Source organism: Aquarana catesbeiana, linkage group LG02 (genome assembly GCF_042186555.1).
Source record: "Aquarana catesbeiana isolate 2022-GZ linkage group LG02, ASM4218655v1, whole genome shotgun sequence".
Lineage (NCBI taxonomy): Eukaryota > Metazoa > Chordata > Amphibia > Anura > Ranidae > Aquarana > Aquarana catesbeiana.
The window spans coordinates 689,005,287-689,026,104 of record NC_133325.1 but is presented as its reverse complement, the minus strand read 5'-3'; the positions used below and the strand labels follow the sequence as shown (position 1 = coordinate 689,026,104).

At 42.0% G+C, this 20,818-nt stretch overlaps 1 protein-coding gene across 2 annotated transcripts in view; it reads left to right on the top strand.

The window, feature by feature from the left end:
• The window catches only part of FLOT2 (flotillin 2), a 106,417-nt gene that overhangs the window by 78,560 nt on the left and 7,039 nt on the right, over positions 1-20,818 (top strand). For both annotated transcript variants that reach the window (XM_073616796.1, XM_073616797.1), the window contains exons 4-9: positions 7,475-7,598; positions 14,783-14,901; positions 16,956-17,069; positions 17,165-17,284; positions 17,390-17,604; positions 19,192-19,375. In XM_073616796.1, coding sequence (XP_073472897.1) covers positions 7,475-7,598; positions 14,783-14,901; positions 16,956-17,069; positions 17,165-17,284; positions 17,390-17,604; positions 19,192-19,375 — 876 coding nt within the window. The remainder of the gene's footprint in view (positions 1-7,474; positions 7,599-14,782; positions 14,902-16,955; positions 17,070-17,164; positions 17,285-17,389; positions 17,605-19,191; positions 19,376-20,818) is intronic.

The window sequence follows — 20,818 nt, the reverse complement described above, 5'->3', positions numbered from 1 at the left end:
CTTTTTTTCAACACCACCTGAAGAAACTCCCATTCTATGGAGTCAAATACCTTGGCCACAGCCAACGAAGCCAAGGCACTTGACTCCGGGAAATACTCCCTCAGGGTCTATCTTCAAATCAAAGATCAGCCCAGAGTGGTCAGACACCCCCCGAGCGTATATGTAACTGATTGCACCATTGGGGGTATTTTCTCGTTCCCCAGGGCCAGGTCTATTCTAGACATGCATCCTCTACCTGGTGCATGCCACAAGTAGACTCTGTCCCCTGGGTTCCTAATCCTCCATAGATCAGACCATCCTACCTCCTTTAAAAAGTTTTCCAGTACTTTAGACCTTTCTCCTCCCCTTTTGCGTTTGTTTCCCAAATCTATACATCATTGGGTTTAACCACATGTTAAAATCTCCCATACATATAATATGTGCATCTGGGTATTCTGACATAAATAACATTGCTTCCTTCAATACTCCCATTGTAGCTGGAGGGGGATTATATATCCCCATAATAACTGACAGTGAGTGCATCAGGGCAGAGACAAAAACATATCGCCCATCTGGGTCCCTCTTCACCCTGATGCACTCTCACGCCATTGCCCGATGCACCATTAGGGAGACCCCTCTTGAAAAAGTTGTGTGACATGAGTGGGATGACCATTGTATCCAAGGCTTTTTTAGGTAGTCAAGTCTTTCTTTAACTATATGTGTTTCTTGGATACAAATTATTTTAGCCTGTAATTTTCTGATTTCTGTGAAGACTTGTGCATGTTTTAATTGCGTGCCCATACCCCTCACATTCCACGACAAAAAGGTGCACTGGCTAGCCATGTTTACCCATTTTTAACCATTCTTTAACCAGGAAGCCTAATTTCTATATCTCCTATTTTCATTGGGTATCATACTCTCACTTTCCCTCCACTCATCCATTCATCCTTCTTCCACATCAATAATTCTAGGGCATTACAGACATATCGCATCTGCTCTTATATAGGCAATTCGTATTGTTTCAGCCTTTCTACTTCTCACCCCCCCCCCCCACATTTCAGGAGAGGATAAGAACAGAGGGATGCACATGAACATCATCCCAAAAAGGGGAAGGGGGGGGGACCCTTCCCTCCCCGAACCCCCCCCACCTCCCGTTTCCCCCTCTACTGTGTATTCCTGTACTTAAATTTATCTGTGTATGTGCGTTTATGATACGTGTCATCCTCCCCTTTTATGTTCCTATTTTTCCATTGTGCTGTTCCAACTCCCTCTTCTATTACTCCCTCCATTTATCTTCCCACTCCCCTGCTTCTATCCTGAATGTTGTGTTTCCTATTTTCTTTGACCTCACTCTGTTTATTCCCTATTACTGACAAATCAACCTCCATATGTCTCCCATTCGTGATTCATTCCCTCTTAACCCCTCAAAAAAAAAAAAAAACCCACAGTTTAGCACTCAAAACGCTATTATCAAGCAACCCTCAAAAGGTACACAGCAAACGCGCACACACACAAAAAAAAAAGCCGGGGGGGGGGGGGGATACATTCCCGCATCCCCCCCCCGCATTGAACATCAGGCAGGGGACATGGGGGGGGGCCCACTCCCCCCCAAAAAAAATTTCCTTCCCCTTACCTTCACTTAATTATGAAAATATATTTCTCCCTCCTTCCCCTCTTATTTTCCAGTACTTTGTCCCAATGGCATCTTTATCCTAGGATATCTCAGAGCTCATCTGGCTTGCTACGGTGTATTAAAATACATAGTCTTTCCTCCTTCATCCACTCTCAACCGGGCTGGGTATGCCATAGAATATTCTACTCCTGCTTCTCTGTTTCCTTTTTATCTCGTAAAAAGTTGCCCGCTGCTTTTGTAGCTCTAAAACAAAGTCTGGGAATATTGACACTTTACTGTTCTCATAGTTTTTGTCTTGCTTTCCGCAGAACCTTATCTCTGTCTCTGCAATTCAAGAGTCGCGCCAACAATGATCTAGGGGGGGAAACCCAGGTTTTGGTAATACTGCAGGAACCCTGTGTGCCCGGTCCACAGCGAATGCTGTTGATACTTTCATATCTGGAAATGTATTTTTCAGCCATTTCTCAATAAAATCCCCTGGGTTAAACCCCTCCACTTTCTCCGGTAGACCTATTATTCTTAGATTGTTGCGGCGCATGCGATTTTCGAAATCATCTGTTTTCTGCTGGCATGTAATGATCTGCTTTTCTACTGTTAATATCCTTTTGGGCATATGGGTTACTGTATCTTCCAATAGGGATATCCTATTTTCCACTTTTACCATCCTGTCTCTGATACTTTGCATATCCTGCCTGATCAGTCCTATATCCATTTTTATCTCATCCATTTTACCTGTCAGGCCCGCGCTGCTTGCGTTGATGGCCGCCATTAGTTGCGCGCTCATCTGCTCCAGTGTTGGCTTAGATGGCTTCTCCGGCTTCTCAGACTGGGACTGAAGCAGGCTGGTCTTCTGGGTGTCCAAAGCCGCTGGTCAGCCACTCCTTGTCTGCGGAGGGCTCTGCATGCCATCCGCTTTATCCTTCCTTGCATACTCTTTGAGGTGGTCTGCTGCCAACTGTTTATTTCTCATCTCGCTGCCGGGCTCGTTTGTTTTTCGGGTTGTGGATCTCGGTAGTAGATGCTAATCAGGATACCACGGAGACTCGGGCTGAACTCGGAGCTCCCGCTACTCACATCCGGCTGTGTCAGCGGAAGTAATGCCCCGAGATGTCCCCGTCCACCTTTAAGTCACAGAGATCCAGGAAAAAAAAAGAAGTGTTTAATTGGATAGGAAATTAATTAATTTTTTATATGTTGATGAATATTTAAGTGTTCATTTATATTTGGAGTCTACGTTTTGGTGTGTGTGTGTGTGTGTGTGTGTGTGTATGTATAATATATATATATATATATATATATATATATATATTATAGTGTGTGTGTGTATATGTATTTTCACTATTATCCTTAACACAGATTTATTATCATATAGCCACCCATTTTATTTGGTATCCCATTTTATTTTCATTTCATTTTTTCACCAACTATTCAGGTGTTTACATATTTATTGGACATATTTACAGCTCATTTGAACAATTCATTAAAACAAAATAAGTGATTTAGACACTTTATTTTAGTTGGTTTAAATTTAATTTTAATTCATTTTAAAAGCATTTCCTTCATCTTTGCACTGAATTCACATATTCATATGTACTCCCCCAACTCACACACGTTGAACACGTTTGTTAATCAAGGGTTTCTTCCAATTGAGGATCTAATTGAGTAATTAGACTCAATTAACTACACGTGGAGTCACATATTTGAAACATTTTAGTATGTATAGTGCACTGTTTTTGGTGGTAGGGCACCTGATAGGCAAGGAATGTTGTTTTCCTTGCCCATCAGCAATTTTCTTTCCAGGGATAGAGAATTGGCAGGCAGACTACTTGAGTCGCCAACAATTGTTCCCGGGAGAATGGTCCCTTCACCCCGACATCTTTCTGTCAATACGCCAAAGATGGGGAGTTCCGGATGTGGATATATTTGCATCCAGTTTCAACAACAAGATTGACAACTTTGTGTCAAGGACAAGGGATCCGATAGCATACGGAACAGATGCCTTGGTTTTTTTTCCATGGGATCAGTTTTCACTGATCTATGCGTTCCCTCCTGTTCTGCTTCCACGCCTTCTTGCAGGATCACGCAAGAAGGGAAGGAGGTGATTCTTGTGGCCCAGGAGATTTTGGTTTGCCAAGATCGTAAAGATGGCGGTAGGGGACCCTTGGACCCTACCACTATGACCAGACCTTCTCTCGCAAGGTCCGGTATTCCATCCTACCTTACAAACGCTAAATTCAGCGGTTTGGCTATTGAGACTCCAGTCGTATACTATAGAATCTGGAAGGCATATGTTTCCTGGTGTGAATCCAGGAGTTGGCACCCCAGGAAATATGTCATAGGTAGGATCCTTGAATTCCTACAGATAGGATTAGAAAACAAGCTGGCCTTGAGTAATATCAAAGGCCAGATGTCAGCCTTATCACTTTCTTTTCAATGACCGCTTGCTTCTCACTCTGATTTGTAATTGTATTCAGGGAGTAACGTGGATTAAATCCTCCAGTGTGGTCACCCCTGAACCCTGGGGACTTTCATTTTAGTCATGTCGGCTTACAGAAGCAGCCTTTTGAGCCAACACGAGATATTCCCTTGGTCCTCTTGACGGGGGGGGAAAAATAATTTTCTTGGTTGCCATATCGTCTACATATCAGTTGGCTGCTCTTTCTTGTAAAGAGCCATATTGGTTACTCATAAGGATGAGGTTGTATTGCGGCCTCATCCTGAATTCCTACCGAAGGGAGTATCTGGTTTTCATTAAATGAGGATATTGTTCTGCCTTCATTTTTTTTTCCAGAACCTTGTTTTCTGTGGAAGAAAGGTCACTACATTCTTTTGATGTGGTGAGAGAGGTCAAGGTCTATTGAAAGTGACTGCTCAGATTTGTAAAACAGATGTTTTGTTTCTGTTGCCAGATGGTCCTAAAAGAGGACAGGCAGCATCGAAATATACTATTTCTAAATGGATTTGTAAAGTGATTGTTCAAGCTTATGGTTTAAAGAGGAAAATTCCTCCCTTTCATATTAAAGCGCACTCCACCAGGGCTGTTGGTGCTTCTTGGGCAGTGCATCACCAAGCTTCCATGGCTCAGATCTGCAAGGCTGCAACTTGGTCTTCAGTCCATACCAGATTCTATCAAGTAGATGTAAAAGGCATGAGGATATCGCCTTTGGGCACAGTGTGCTGCAGGCTGCAGTATGAGTCCTCTAGTCTCTTGGTGCCCTACTTTGTTGTGTCTCCCTCCCTTCAGTTAGCATTGCTATGGGACATCCCACATAGTAACTACTATGGCACTGTGTCCCGTGATGTACGATAAGAAAATAGGATTTTTATAACAGCTTACCTGTAAAATCTTTTTCTTTGAAGTACATCATGGGACACAGAGGTCCCTCCCTTCTTGATATACACATGTATTGCTTTGCTACAAAACTGGGGTACTCCCAGTAGTGGGAAGGGTTATATAGCGAGTGCCCTATTTAATTTAGGGCGTGCCAGTGTCCATCACCTGAAGGTGGCCTATAACCCACATAGTAACTACTTTGGCTCTGTGTCCCGTGATGTACTTCAAAGAAAAGGATTTTACAGGTAAGCTGTTATAAAAATCCTATTTTTTGATAAAAATCTGCTGCCATCTACCAGAATGATGAAGATGAAACGAGGGTGGTCATTTATTTCAGCAATTCAATGATCCCAAACACAAAGCCAAGGAAACTCTCAATTGGTTTCAATGTATGGGCCAACCAATCACCTGGCTTGAATCCAATACAAAATCTATGGAAAGAACTAAAGATCAGAGTTCATTGCAGAGGTCCATGGAACCTTCACGATTTGAAGACTGTTGTGGAAAAATTAGCTAAAATCACAATGGCAATGCATGCGACTAGTTTCTCCATACAGGAGGCGTCTTGAAGCTTTCATTACCAACAAAGGATTTTGTACAAAGTATTAAATACATTTCAGTTACATGTTCAGAACTTTTTTCCCTGCATCATTCCATTTTATTACACATAACTTAATTTCTTAACTTCTTTAACCACTTAAGCCCCGGACCATTTGGCTGGCCAAAGACCAGAGCACTTTTTGCGATTCGGCACTGCGTCGTTTTAACTGACAACGGCGCGGTCGTGCAACGTGGCTCCCAAACAAAATTGACGTCCACCCCCCCCCCCCCCCCCCCCCCCCAACTAGAGCTTTCTTTTGGTGGTATTTGATCACACCTGCGGTTTTTATTATTTGCGCTATAAACAAAAAAAATAGTGACAATTTTGAAAAAAACGCATCATTTTTTTACTTTTTGCTATAATAAATATCCCCAAAAAATATATAAAAGGAAAAAAAAAAAAAAAAAAACTTTTTTTTTCTCCCCCTCAGTTTAGACCGATACGTATTCTTCTACATATTTTTGGTAAAAAAAATTGCAATAAGCATTTATTGATTAGTTTGCGCAAAAGTTATAGCGTTTACAAAATAGGGGATAGTTTTATGGCATTTTTATTAATAATTCGTTTATTAATAATTTAGTAATAATTTATTAATAATTTAATTTATTAATAATTAGTAATTGCGGCGATCAGCGATTTTTATCGTAACTGCGACATGGCGGACAGATCAGACACTTTTGGAGCGATTTTGGGACCATTCACATTTATACAGCGATCAGTGCAATAAAAAAATGCATTGATTACTGTGTAAATGTGACTGGCAGTGAAGGAGTTAAGTGTGTCCTAGGCAGTCATTCTAACTGTGGGGGGGAGGGGCTGTGTGTGACACAACACTGATCACTGCTCCCGATTACAGGCAGCTTTGATCACTGACAGTGTCACTAGGCAGAACAGGGAAATGCTTGTTTGCATTAGCATTTCTCTGTGAGACGATCGTGGGTATCGAGTCCACGGGACCCGCGATCACGCTCGTGAAGCTTCCGGCGGTGCGTGCGCCCGCAAGCCGCCTCTTAAAGGGCAACGCACAGGTACGTGATTCTGCCTGTATGTGCCCTTCTGCCGACATATATCGTCGTGAGGCGGTCGGGAAGCGGTTAAACTCCGTAGCTATACCCACACAGAAAGCCCAGGTGCTGGATGCTGCATACAGCCGCTTATAGAAACACGAATGGCTGTACTCTTGTATACATCGGTATGCTCATAAACACTCCTATAACTTTTATGTACATATGCAGAAAATAGAAAATTTGCATATTTTGCAATATGCTCATGTTATACAAGTGCAAGCAGCAGTCTATATCAGAGTACAGCCATGCACACCCATTTGTGTTTGGTCACTGTACGTCGGGCCTGGGCTTTCGGCCAGGGGTTATACATTGGGATTTTACTTTGCACGGGCTCAGGTGGTGGTGTGCAAGACACCTTACGTTTTATAAGGTTGGTCTAGTTATTGATTCTTCATTGCGATACATATGATTGCTTTTAGGTAATACTCCAGACCAAAAAAAAAAAAAAAAATCATAGATCGATCAATGCCAAGCATGAGTTACAAATGCTTAGTTCCAGACTACAACAGGTTGGTCTTTATTGGTTGCACAATGCTTAGAGATGGTAAAAAAACCGACAGGTTGTTCAGCATCAAAAAATCGTATGTAGGCCCGTATAGGTTAGAGAACCACCTGTGCCAAGAGTGCTTAGATCTGGCAGTTCTCTATCCTAATGTTTAAATACTGCTGAGAAGTGGCACTTATTTAGACAATATACAAAATTGTGCTTTTTGTTGAAAAAAATTACATTTTTCGTCAGTTTATTACTTTTTCCACTTGGAAAGATTCATTTTCTTGAATTTTTGCTGTATGTATGTGAAAATGTAGATTATTTACTGGAAACCTTTTTATACAATTGTATGGGATTTTTTTCTTTCTAGGTGAAAATCATGACCGAGAGAGAGCTCCTGGCTGTGGCGAGTGAGCAGTTCCTTGGCAAAAATGTCCATGAGATAAAGAATGTGGTACTACAGACCTTGGAGGGACACCTGCGATCTATTCTTGGTACAAAATATAGATAGGTTTATTTGCTATATAATTTTAGTACATGGAGACTTGTTGCCATTTGTTTTTGCATTCTTCATAACATTGATTTGTGGACTTGCTAAATAAGTATGGTTGTGCCCATGTTATATGTTGTGTTTATTTTCATACTGGGCTTAAATTGATCAAAAGAGATTTTGTTTTTAGTTTTTTTAACTATTCATGCCATTGGACGTTGCAGCATAAAAAAACATTGCTCAGAGATAAAAGCTCTCTAAAAGACCATTGAGCTTAAAACTATTTTTTTTTCTTTGGAGATTATTTCCTGTTGACGTAGGCTACGTCTCATAAGAGCCCTGTCCATACTCCGTGTATGGGCTGCCTTTTGGGCGTCTAGGCAGTAGCATTGTTTTACAGGGAAATAAGTAATTAATTGTATTTGGAGAGGCACGAGGATCGGTGGGGTGGAGGAGGAGTTCACCAGACAGGACTGGCATTGCTGTTTGGAGTTTCAATACAGCAAAGACACTATATTGGCAGTGCAAACAGGAATTTAGGAGCACATGGGCATTATGGTATATCAAAAAGATATTTTGATGTACTTGCAGAGTTTTTAATGGTATACTCATGCATTCGAGACATGCACAGAATGTTTTAGATTTAAGTTGGTTCTAAAAACTTTTTTTTTTGTTTTACCTTTCATGCATTAAAGTAAAAAAACCACCTGTGTGCAGCAGCCCCCCCAATACTTACTTGAGCCCCATCTCGATCCAGTTATGTGCATGAGAGGCTTGGCTCCCCGGGGCCTCTCCCTCTTCATTGGCTGAGACAGCAGTGGAAGCCATTGGCTCCCGCTGCTGTCAATCACAGCCAGTGAGCCAACGAGAAGAGGGGGCGGGGCCGAGCAGCTCGGGATTGAGCCGGTTTGAGTGCTTCCACACAAGCTGTTTGCTCTGGTGGCACTCAACAGGTGGGAGGGGCCAGAAGCACTGGTGGGGAACCCGAGCAAAGGAGGATTAGGGCTGTTCTGTGCAAAACCATTGCACAGAGTGGGTAAGTATAACATGCTTGTTATTTAAAAATAACTTGCCTTTTAATATCACTTTAATCATACGATAAAAGACACAGGCCTCCTTTGTTAAAAAAAAAAAAAAAAAAAAGACAGGTTGAGCATTCCTAGACCTGGATTATAGGCCAATAACTTCAGGTAATTAGACACTGGCAAAGCTTTGAGGACACACCCCCTAGGTTCCTCCCCTATAACCCTACACATCTCCATGAGTCCTCAGTTTTTTGTTAATGTCCTAAGGTGATTTACCGCTTCTCCCTTACAGAGAAATTACTTTTGGCTTAACTCGTTTATTATTTTATCTTTGGATTCTTCAATCAAATCTTCAGTCTTCTAATACTACAATAGAAGCTGTACATCCAGATCGGTGCAACCTTGGTAAAACCTTGGGAGCCGTACCCAGAACTCGTGCCATGGGGGCATCCTATATTGCTTCGGGTACTGGACCTTGAGCAGGCGCTTACATCAGCACTTTGTTCAACAAGTGTAGTCAGCCGGGTCCTATACAGGTCCAGAATTGGGGTCCGTCTCTATGGATCCAAAACCCTGATGACCTCTTCAGGGGTATGCCCACCCGTGACAGGAGAAGCCTGGACCCTATACAGGGACCAGCGTCTTAGACAGGTAAGACAGGGTCATCCTGTATCTCTGACCGTTGCTGTAAAACTGGGACTATGTTTGGAATGTATTCACTTACAGTGTAAACTCTTTAAACTTGACTTTAAAATTCAACCACTCAAACCTTAGTCTTGGGATGACCTGGTGTTACATCACACCACAGATCGCATACTTTGCTGACACTTCGGCCTAGAGCCCTTATAAGGTACTCAGTCACTTCCTGCAGACCTTTCCCTATTATAAATTATTATTATTATTATTATTATTATTATACAGGATTTATATAGCGCCGACAGTTTACGCAGCGCTTTACAACATTAGGGCAGACAGTACAATACAATTCAATACAGGACGAATCGGAGGGCCCTGCTCGTTAGAGCTTACAATCTAGGAGATTCCCTATGAGATCTTTGCGACAGGATGGTCTACACTCGGGTTGCTGTGTACTACTTCCAGGCATGCTTACCCTATATTGTGCACCCTACTCCATGGGAACCCCACAAGGGATCACCTTCACCCATAACTATAGCGAAAATCAAGTGAAAGGGGGCCATTGCAAAAACTCAGGCACGCGTTCACTCTGCCAAAGGCCCACACAAAACTCAACCACGGGTGATGCTGCTTTGGAGCAGAACCCAATTTTAACACTAGTCTCTGCAGTTCATTCTAGTTATAGTTCAAGCATGTAACAAGTGACCTGCCTGACGAAGGCATTTTTATTTTTTCTACAACCATGTCACAATTTTTCAGAAAACAAACGGCTTTAATTGAGCCATCTTTATTCAGGGCTCCAAAAAAACAGCCACCTGATCCAGCTCCCCTGTCTCTAGGAGAGGTGGACATAAAAAGGAAGGACAAGGCCCTGGAGGCAGTGTACAGTAGACTGCGTAAGATTTATCACCCCCCAGACGCCTACAAACCTGGAGTTGCAGCTTCACTCAGTATGCTTTCTAGTGTGAATTTCTGCTGTGCGCAAAAGTCTAGCCATTGTCGCATTTTGATTATTCCTCCATCTCACCATGCCCCTTTTTAGTAGCGTAGAAAGAGACCTGCTAAATCTAAAAAGACATTCCTCATTCATGAATGGGTAATCTATGATGATTGGGTCCATCCAAAAATCATTTTCACTTCTCAGGAGCCGAGTGCCGTATTGCATAGGGCGGATGCACAACCATAAACTGTTGCCCACTTGGTATTAGCGGTGGTTGACTGACTCTGCCGAAGAGACGCTGGTGGGTTGGTAAGTGTTTCCTGGGCATTCAGGCACTAAGCCTCTGTGACCCAGCTTTGTAAGGCTGCCACCTGCTACTCTGTTCATACATTTTCAAATTTCTACCAGGTGAATGTTCTGTCTGATCATCTGCAGATACAGCTTTCGGCTGGAAGATGTATTGCAAAACTCAAAGAAGTGAATGTATGGGGATTGCCACAAAGCAAATTTTCAAACTTCAAAATTATTCAGTTTAATAGAAGTAGGATAGAAATAATTGAAATAAAACGTGAAAACAAATTTAAGATTTTATTTTTTGACCATAGATACACTTGCTTCTGCTGTGAAGATTGAAGTTTATTATCTCCACAGTGATTTCAGCTACAGTGGTCAACAAAGACTTTGATTTAAAGATCTTACTGATTGCAGCAAATATGTAAATGTTTGATTAATGGGCTGGCCATAGTTACACTTTCAGCATACTGGGCATACTGAAAACCTTAAACAAGCAGTGAAGGGCGCATCAATAGTGCAATAATAAATGGATGACTGTCGTGTTAACTCTATCATGTAATAATGTGCAACAGTGCATATACAATAAATTAAATCATGTAATGCCAATAAAGTGAATATAGTGCAAAAAAAGTTCAGTTTGTCTTCTTCATATTATTATGAAACAAAACCGCTGTCTTCTTAATCCAATCACCACATGATAATAAAGTGCAAATGCTATCTATTCACGCTTCACGCGAAGTGTTATATCAAAGCGCTCACCAGACAGTAGTGGCCACAGAGTGACCCTCAGGCATGGAAAGGATCAGGTAAAATAATTCATCAAAGGTAACTTTCCGGATATCCTGGCATGAAAGAAGTCAGTGCAAAAGGACTCCAGTCTCAGGACAGCAGGAGTGTATGCATGTGTGTATATGTATAATGTATGTATGTGTGTGTGTGTGTATATATATGTATGTATGTATGTGTGTGTATATATATATGTATGTGTGTATATGTGTATATATATATATATATATATATATATATATATATATATATATATATAACACACACACACACACACACACACACACACACACACACACACACACACACACACACTCCTGCTTTCCTGAGACTGGAGTCCTTTTGCACTGATTTCTTTCATGCCAGGATATCCGGAAAGTTACCTTTTTGATGAATTATTTTACCTGATCCTTTCCATGCCTGAGGGTCACTCTGTGGCCACTACTGTCTGGTGAGCGCTTTGATATACCACTTCGGGTGAGGCACGAATAGATAGCATTTGCACTTTATTATCATGTGGTGATTGTATTAAGAAGATAGCGGTTTTGTTTCATAATAATAATAAGAAGACAAACTGAACTTTTTTTGCACTATATTCACTTTATTGGCATTACATGATTTAATTTATTGTATATGCACTGTTGCACTTGATAGAGTTAACACAACATTTATTCATTTATTATTGCACTATTGATGCTCCCTTCACTGTTTGTTTATTGTCTATTAGAATTTACTAATTTTAGGATCAGCATTAGTTTGAGAGTGCACGTTTTCTTATTTGGCGCCGTGCCCATTATTTTTCACTTCATACTGAAAACCTTGTTTAGGTCTTCTGCTGTACCTTCTATGCATGTTACAGTGCTAATTGAGTAGCACCACTTTACTTTTCCACTGTGTGTAAGTGAACTGTACGACTGGCTAAACTAATAGGTTTCCTCCATCCATGCCATACGGTGCAGATGGATGAATCGCCCAGCTGCCCTGTTGTATTTTGACAGCCATCACTAGCTTTCAGAATAACGAACAATTTCTCATCCAGCTTCTTTGGTTTATCAGTTGATGTTGTCTGGTGAGAGGGGCCAACAGGGCCACCCATTAAGCAAATTTCGACTAGTTACAAGAAACCGGTTAAAATTCAACACAGTGTTTGGTCAGCCCAACAGAGAAAGCGGTGTCATCTATTTGGCTGTGCTTTGCCGTGTGATGGGGCTGTGGATGCTTTCACCCTTAAAACTGAAAGTAAGTTAAAGGGGTTGTAAAGTCAGGGGTTTTCACCTTTAATTCATTAAGATGAAAAACCTTCTGTGCAACAGCTGCCCCCCTTTTTCTTACCTGAATCCGATCTTTCCAGCGATGAGCACAAGCCCAGCAGCTTCAGCCGCTGTCTCGGGCCCTCACTGGATAGATTGATGGCAGCAGGAGCCATTGGCTCCTGCTCCTGTCAATCAAATCCAGTGACACGGGGATGGGGCAGAGTCCTGCTGTCTGTTAATGGACGCAGCAGCAGGACTTGGGAGTGCACTAATGGACGCAGCAGCAGGACTTGGGAGCGCACCCACACGGGTACCCCCATGGAAATCTGCTCTACGTGGGGGCATTTGCCAAAGAGGAGGAGCCAGAAGCACTCCCGGGGGACCCCAGAAAAGGAGGCTCGGGGCCGCTCTGCAAAACCACTGCACAGAGCAGGTAAGTGTGACATGTTATTAAAAATAAAAAACCAAATCTTTACAAGCACTTTAAAGGCATCACATATTCTGGAGAGTAAGGATGGTGCTTACAAGGCACATTTAGTTCCAGCTCTCCAGCAATCTTATTGCACACAGCAGCCCCAAACCTCCTGTTGTGGGGGGTCCCCTGCCGTTGCTCTCAGTTCCTCCTCTTCTGTGTCTTCCCCCATAGCAAGGTGCTTGCTGTAGGGGCAGATGTGCTGGCTCACTCCCAGGTCAGGCTCTGTGTGCCTATAGACACACACACACTCCATCTCAGCCCCACCCCCCTCTTCACCGGATTTTATTGCGAGCAGCAGGAGTTATCAGCAAAGCCTATGAGACCAGGAAGAGGGAAGACTTGCAGCGGGTCACGGCACTGGATCAAGAGAAGACTTGAGTAAAGCCTCATACACACGGTGAAACTATCGGACGAATGATGATCCTTGTTGTTTTTGCATTCTAGTCTCATACTTCAAATTAAGAGGTTACTAAAGTTACGAAAATTAGCATACAACAGAATACAACTTTGGAAGTGATGTAATGTATTGTAAGGTATTCTTTCGTTTTCGAACATGCATGGTCTTGGTCTTCCGTTTGTTTGTTTTTTTTTTTTTAATACTGTACTTGTTCAACAAAAATCATTTGTTCTGGTATTGTCCAAGACAATTTTTCTTGTTTGTCCCTTCGGCTAATTTTACATGAACTGTCATGATCGGCTCTTGAAAGCGGTGTATGAATGATCAGATTATCATACAATCGCTTTGAAAGTGGTGTTTTTCATCCGATTTTCTGATCGTGTGTGCTAGGCATAAGTGTAGGAATAAATGGTACAAGGTTTTTTTGCCTTAATGCAGAAATGCATTAAGGTAAGAAGCCTTTAGTGTCTACAACCACTTTAAGGTAATCAATCAAAACTGTGCAAAAAAAAAAAAGTCCCAATATGCACAAGAGACATAAGAAGCAAAGCTGTTGCATTAGAGCAGAGAGATTTCTGAGTCAGCAGTACCATTCCCTTGGGGGATCTGGTGGTAATTTTTCATGTCCTCTTCACACATTTTGATTGTGGACTTCACTTTTAAGCACTGACTTTTTGAATATTGACTTGTCGCAGTAATCCCACTTTTAGAACACAAGATTACATATTTATATATACAATGCATTGTGATATTTATTATTGTCACATTTTCTTAGCACATTTTTGATCACCTTAAAAATTTTTTATTGATTTATAGCACAGCACTGTTTGTATTTCAATTTTTACTGTATACACTTGTGCTGGCAGCTTACCTGGGTTGGTTGCACAAATTGTATTTTTAACTTTCATTTGCTTGTTTTAGCATGGCTTATTTCAGTTAAATGCTTAGACCATGTGTTGCTTTTGAGTCTGCCATGGAAGAGAATGACCTACATATACTGTACATTGCTAACCTGCCCCCTTTCCTTCTGGTAAAAATACCTGAGCTCATAGACCTGGTTTTTAATATACAGTATTATGTTAAAAATGAAGGCCAAATTGAATAACTTGTATGTTTTGGATGTTTAAAGTTTTTTCGCCAGATCCTAGCAGGGAGAATTCTGCTCCTAGCAATACGTTTTCATAAACCTTGTTTTAATGTATCCATGCATGTCTGCAGATCTGGCCAGTGTATTTCCCCTTGGTGAACCCTAGGCATTTATTACAATTTGCCCTGTACGTTCTGGTCATCGCTCTTCCTTGTACAAATAACTGACTGGTTACACTCACAAGTTCAGGGTTAGAGGATTGCAACATTAAATAAATGCATTATGTATTTTTCAGGTACCCTAACAGTGGAGCAGATCTATCAAGACAGAGATCAGTTTGCCAAGCTGGTACGTGAGGTGGCGGCTCCTGATGTTGGCCGTATGGGTATTGAGATCTTAAGCTTCACTATCAAGGTGAGAACCACCACATATATAAAGTTATGCAGAATAAATTTGCACTTCTATGTACCAAGATGAAGCAGCATCCATTTTTTTTTTTTTTTAAACCAGAACAGTGGGCATCTAAAAGAAAAAATGTAGTACAGCTGGACGGGCATGTGGGTTTTCTTTTTGTTTTTGTTGCTGCTTTACATTTTAATGAGAATTTGAGGATGGAAAAGGATCTGGGTGTCCTAGTAGATGACAGGCTAGCAAACAAGACTAGCAGAATATTATCATGCATTAAAAAGGGTATTTACGCAAGAAATAAACTACTATTATTATTCTATCACTTTACAAAATTCTGGTTTGGCAACATCTTGGTTATGCCGTCCAGTTTAATCACCAATGCTCAGGAAGGATGTGCTTAAACTGGAGAGAGTCCAGAAAAGGGCAACAAAGCTAATAAGGGGACCCGAAGACCTTTTTGTTATAAGGAACAACTACAAGCATTAAACTTATTTTCCATGGAGAAGAGGCACTTATGAGGGGATATGATTGAAATATATAAATTGTTGAATGGTGACTCTAGCATTGGGTGGAAACTATTTAACCTAAGGTCTCTAGCTACCTCAGATCCGCGCTATAGCCGTATGACGGCTACAATGCGGACCTGCTTTGCCTGGAGTACATCTATTGATGCCCTCCTGTACCTGAGCGCCCCGCGTGCCCCCTGCAGGGCGTGCGTGGTGCGTGGTGCGCTCTGTGATCCAGCGAGTCTGAGACTCGCTGGATCACAGATCAGAGTAAGGGGTCGATCTGGACCCCTTACCATGTGATCAGCTGTCAGCCAATGACAGCTGATCATGTGATGTCAACAGAGCCGGTAATTGGCTATTTGTTCTCCTCACGCTGACAGCGTAAGGAGGAAAAAAAAAAAGCCCATCTCCGGCTACTGTGAGAGGGACAACAGTCCCGATCACGGTGAGCTGCAGCCAGATCCTCAGTGCCCCCTGCCAGTACCACCTAGCAATAGGCAACAGTGCCACCCATCAGTGCCCACAGTGCCAAAAGTGCCACCTATTAGTGCCCACAATCAGTGCCTCAACATCAGTGTCACCTACCAGTGCCACCCTTCAAGGCCCATCTGGGCCATCTTATCAGTGCTGCCTTATCTGTGCCCATCAGTGCAGCCTATCAGTGCCGCCTCATCAGCGCATTTCAATGAAGGAGAAAAATGACCTGTTTGCAAAATTTAAACATTTGAACTATTAAACATGATTTTTTTTTTTTTTTTTTTCAAAATTTTCCATTTTTTTTTTGTTTAGCAAAAAATAAAAATCCCAGCTGTGATTAAATACCACCAAAAGAAAACTCTATTTGTGGGAAAAAAATGATAAAAAATTAATTTGGGTACAGTGTTGTATGACTGCCCAATTGTCATTGAAAGTGCGTCAGCGCTGAACACTGGTCTGGGCAGGAGGGGGGTTTAAGTGCCCAGTAAGCAAGTGGCTAGAGCAGACACTTGGTCACACAATGAAAATGGACAAGAAGCGGTTCAATCTTAAACTGTGTAAAAGGTTCTTCACTGTTAGAGCAGTAAAGATGTGAAACTACCTTCCACAGTTGTGGTGTCAGTGGGGAGTGTAGATTAATTTAAAAAACTTCTAGCAGAGTTTCTTAGCGAATGTAATGTACAGGGATATGGAAAATGGTAGTAACGCAAACATGCATGCCCACACGTAGACTCAGGTTGAACTGGATGGACGGGTGTCTTTATTCAACTTTTAAAACTATGTAACTTGTGTTTGTTTATTTCTCGTATTTCTTGACACATGATGGATTGCAGAAAAATTAAACCTTTGTTGTCCACCTGCTTTAATGAAATGTACCTACTGGCACTTTTCTTACTGCACACACAGGAATCTAAATAACCAGAGAGTACTGGCTGTCACTGCAGGCTGGTTTCATTCTGCTATGCAGTAGCCAGATTTGAGGCATTATATTAAAGTATGAATTTACACAGGACTGCTTTCGTAATATCTACTATAAGGCGTTGTGTTTTTTTTTTTTTTTCTTTATCCTTGCAGGATGTGTATGACAAGGTTGAGTACCTGAGCTCCCTGGGCAAGACGCAGACTGCTGTTGTGCGGAGAGATGCTGATATTGGTGTTGCTGAAGCTGAAAGAGATGCGGGCATTAGAGTGAGTAATACCATGATAAACACTATCATATACCACACATAATACAGGTAGAGATTGTGCGTTGCATAAGAGATACTGATTTATTTCTCCTATAGGAAGCCCAATGTAAAAAGGAAATGCTGGATATCAAGTACCTGGCTGATACCAAAATAGCAGATTCCAAAAGAGAATTTGAACTTCAGAAAGCAGCATTCAGCCAGGAAGTGAACACTAAGGTAATTGGGGGGGGCGGCTATCCTGCTAACTACAATATTTAAGTTTCTAGATCTTTTTCTTTCATAATTGCCATTTTTGGTCTCTTGCACTCTTTTCTTATATAGAAAGCAGAGGCCCAGCTGGCTTATGAGTTGCAGGCAGCCAAAGAACAGCAGAAGATTCGCCAGGAAGAGATTGAGATTGAAGTGGTGCAGCGTAAAAAGCAGATTGATATTGAGGAGAAGGAAATTATACGTACGGACAAGGAGCTGATCGCCATGGTCAGAAGACCAGCAGAAGCTGAGGCATATAGGATGCAACAGATTGCTGAAGGAGAGAAGTACATACCCCTTTCCTTTTTTAATATTTTAGTCTGTGTTTCTCATATTACCAAATTTAGTTTCTCCAAAGATGTGTGCAGGAGTTTGTACATAAGGAAAGATGTAATATTGAATTGACTGTTGGAACTAAGGATAAGGGGCCTAGCTGTAACAATATCACCCTCTGTGTAAGAACAATCTTTGATATCTTTTAAAGCTGATCTAGAAACAAAAATCTAACATATTGCAGCTTACCGGCCCTTCGATGAGGGGGCTGTATTTGTGTTTATTTTTTTTCCTTTTATTTTCAGCTATTAATCCTTTTATATTAGGGGTGCACTGATACCGGTAATGGTGCCGATACCAAGTATTTTCACAAGTACTCATGAAAGTGCTCCCGATACCCAAAACCGATACTTTGCTGTGCGATTTGCGTCCATACAAAATGAATGGGCGCAAATCTCATTGCAAAGAAATGCATGCAATTTAAACAGAAGTGCGATTCCTGTCTGAATCACATGTGGTTTTCTGCACTGCTCCTGTGTGAACCCAGGCTTGTCCTAGTGCCTGAGTTTTGAGCTCACACAGGAGTGGTGCGGGAAACCTCCCTGCATGACTGGTGCAACCATCACTGGTTCCCGATCAGACTCTGGGCATCTGTGGCTTGGACTTCTCCTGCCTCTCCCATGACTTTGTTCCCCGCATCACCAGCAGCTCTCTCCCCCTAACCCCCCCCCAAATCCTACTGTACCAGATCACTGCGATCCCCCACTGTCAGGCGCCAAAAAGCCACTTCACTGATCCAGCGCTTTGAAATACCTGCGGCTCTCCATGCAGTGCTGACAGTACCGACTACAGAGATTCTAATTGGTCAGTACCATCACATGAACGGTGCTGACCATTAGAAGCCATCCAGCCCATTATTGTAAGCTCTGCATGAAGAGTAGAGAAATCTGCAGGGATTTCAATTCCCTGGACTGGTGAAGTGGCTTTTCTGTGTCTGACGGAAGGGGATCGTGGCAATCTGGTACAGCAAGAGGCGTTCCAGTGGACGGCTCGAAGGGCTGGAGGCTAGGGGGAGAGAGCCGCTGAAGATGCAGGGAACAAGGCCATGGGAAAGGCAGGAGGAGCCCAAGCCGCAGCCGCTGATGTTCACAGTTGGATCAGGAGCCAGAGCTGGTGAAACCCGTCATGCAGGGTGGTTTCCTGCACCGCTCTTGTGTGAACTCGACCTCAAAATCACTATGACAAGCCTGGGTTCACACAGGAGCGGTGTAGGAATCCACATGCAATTCGGACAGGAATCGTTCCACATTACTGTTCAAATTGCATGCAATTCATTGCAGTGCGATTTGCACCTCTTCATTTTGTAAGGACGTAAATCACACTGCAAAGTGACATTCACAGACATGACTAGGCATGATGGGAATTGTAGTTCCTGAACAACTGAAGGGCCATAGTTTTCCCAGACATACACTTGATTGTTCGAGGACATACACATTTGAATTTGGGGTTTTAAACTAGATGATACTTTATGTAGAAAAGAGATGTGTCCTTTTTTTTTTTTTTTTTTTTTTTGAATGAATATCTGTGACCTTTCTGCATAGGGTTAAACAAGTGCTGATAGCTCAGGCCGAAGCTGAGAAAATCAGAAAAGTGGGAGAAGCTGATGCATCGGTTATTGAAGGTATTGGTAAAGCAGAAGCTGAGAGGATGAAACTGAAAGCTGGAGCTTATCAGAGTTATGGAGAGGCTGCTAAAATGGCCCTTGTTTTGGAGTGCCTGCCTGAGGTAATGGGTCATTACAACTGCTGAATTATACATAATTTTTTTTATGCTTTTCCATCATGTCTGTTAAAAAGACAAGTGCGGGATTTGAAAAAGAAAAAAATGTTTTTTGTTTTTTTTAACTTTTTATTGACAAGGTATATAGAAACAATTTGGTATGACAGACAACTGTTGCACTCAATATGAGTGTTGAGGAATACAAAATTTTATACACAAATATCAAGAAGAGTCCACGTTTACATATGAATTGTTTAAACTGAACAGTTTTGGTGAGGAAAACAATGACACAGTACTTTCTGAGCAGGAGGATCTAGGACAAGAACTCCATATTTGTAATATACAAAAGTTCGTACATTCTGATACAGATATAAGGAATTTATGTAATAAACAACTCATGTAATGTTGAGAGTAGAGGAGCACCATACATCCCACACCTTACTATATTTATTTGGACAACCCCTATACTCAAAAATACGTTTTTCATAAGGAAGTATTTGATTCACCATCTCTATCCATTGACGGACAGATGGAGGAACAATGTTTCTGATAGTAAAATTCTGATGTACTTTGGCCATTCCTCTTCATCTAATATACCCAGTAGGCAAATCCGTGGGTTACATGGCACAGGGACAAAAAGGATGCTAGACAGTGTTATCACCTGCTCCCAGTATCTGTCTATAAGAGGACATGACCACATTACATGGGCAAAGATTGTCCGTTGGTGGGTACATCTAGTGCATGCAGAAGTTGTTATATGATGCATGAAATGTATTGGTACAGGCGTTAAATGGTGTAACATATAGAGATGAATGAGTTTGTTAGAAGCCGGTGAGACAGTTAAATGAGAAGAACGTGCTTCTTCCCAATCCTCATCCGACAGATCAGGTATAAGAACTTATCACTTATCCCTTACCACCAAAGTATTTTTATTGAAGGAGAAGTCCAGCCTGAGCTTTTTAGGGTGGGCTTCTCCTCTGGGTCACAGGAGTGCAAATCATTTTGCACTCCTGTGACCCGTTTTCAGCGGAGAACGGTCTGAAGTCCGCTCTCCGCTGACATCGCTGCAATCAGTCGAGGCAGCGCGTCGTCCCGACTTCAGAAGTCTGGATCCGCCAGCTGCCTTGACTGATGACAGTCTCAGCGAGATGCTGAGATGGGCGCTCCCCGTCCCACAGCTCAGCGCACCAGTGAGCAAGGAGGAACAGAGCAGGAGAGATGCTGACTGACAGCAGCTCTCCGCTCGGGGATGAGTGAGAATCGAGCCATCGGCGATGTTTGGTGTCTCAGTTCTCAGTGCAGAGACGCCGGGGGACAGCTGCAGCATTAGTCTGATGCTGCATCCACTCCACCTAGGCAAGTGTGAATCTTAAAAAAAAAAAAAAAAAAAAAAAAAAATCTTTCTCCTTTTTTTTAAATGTTTCCTGTATTGTTCATGAAATCATTTTT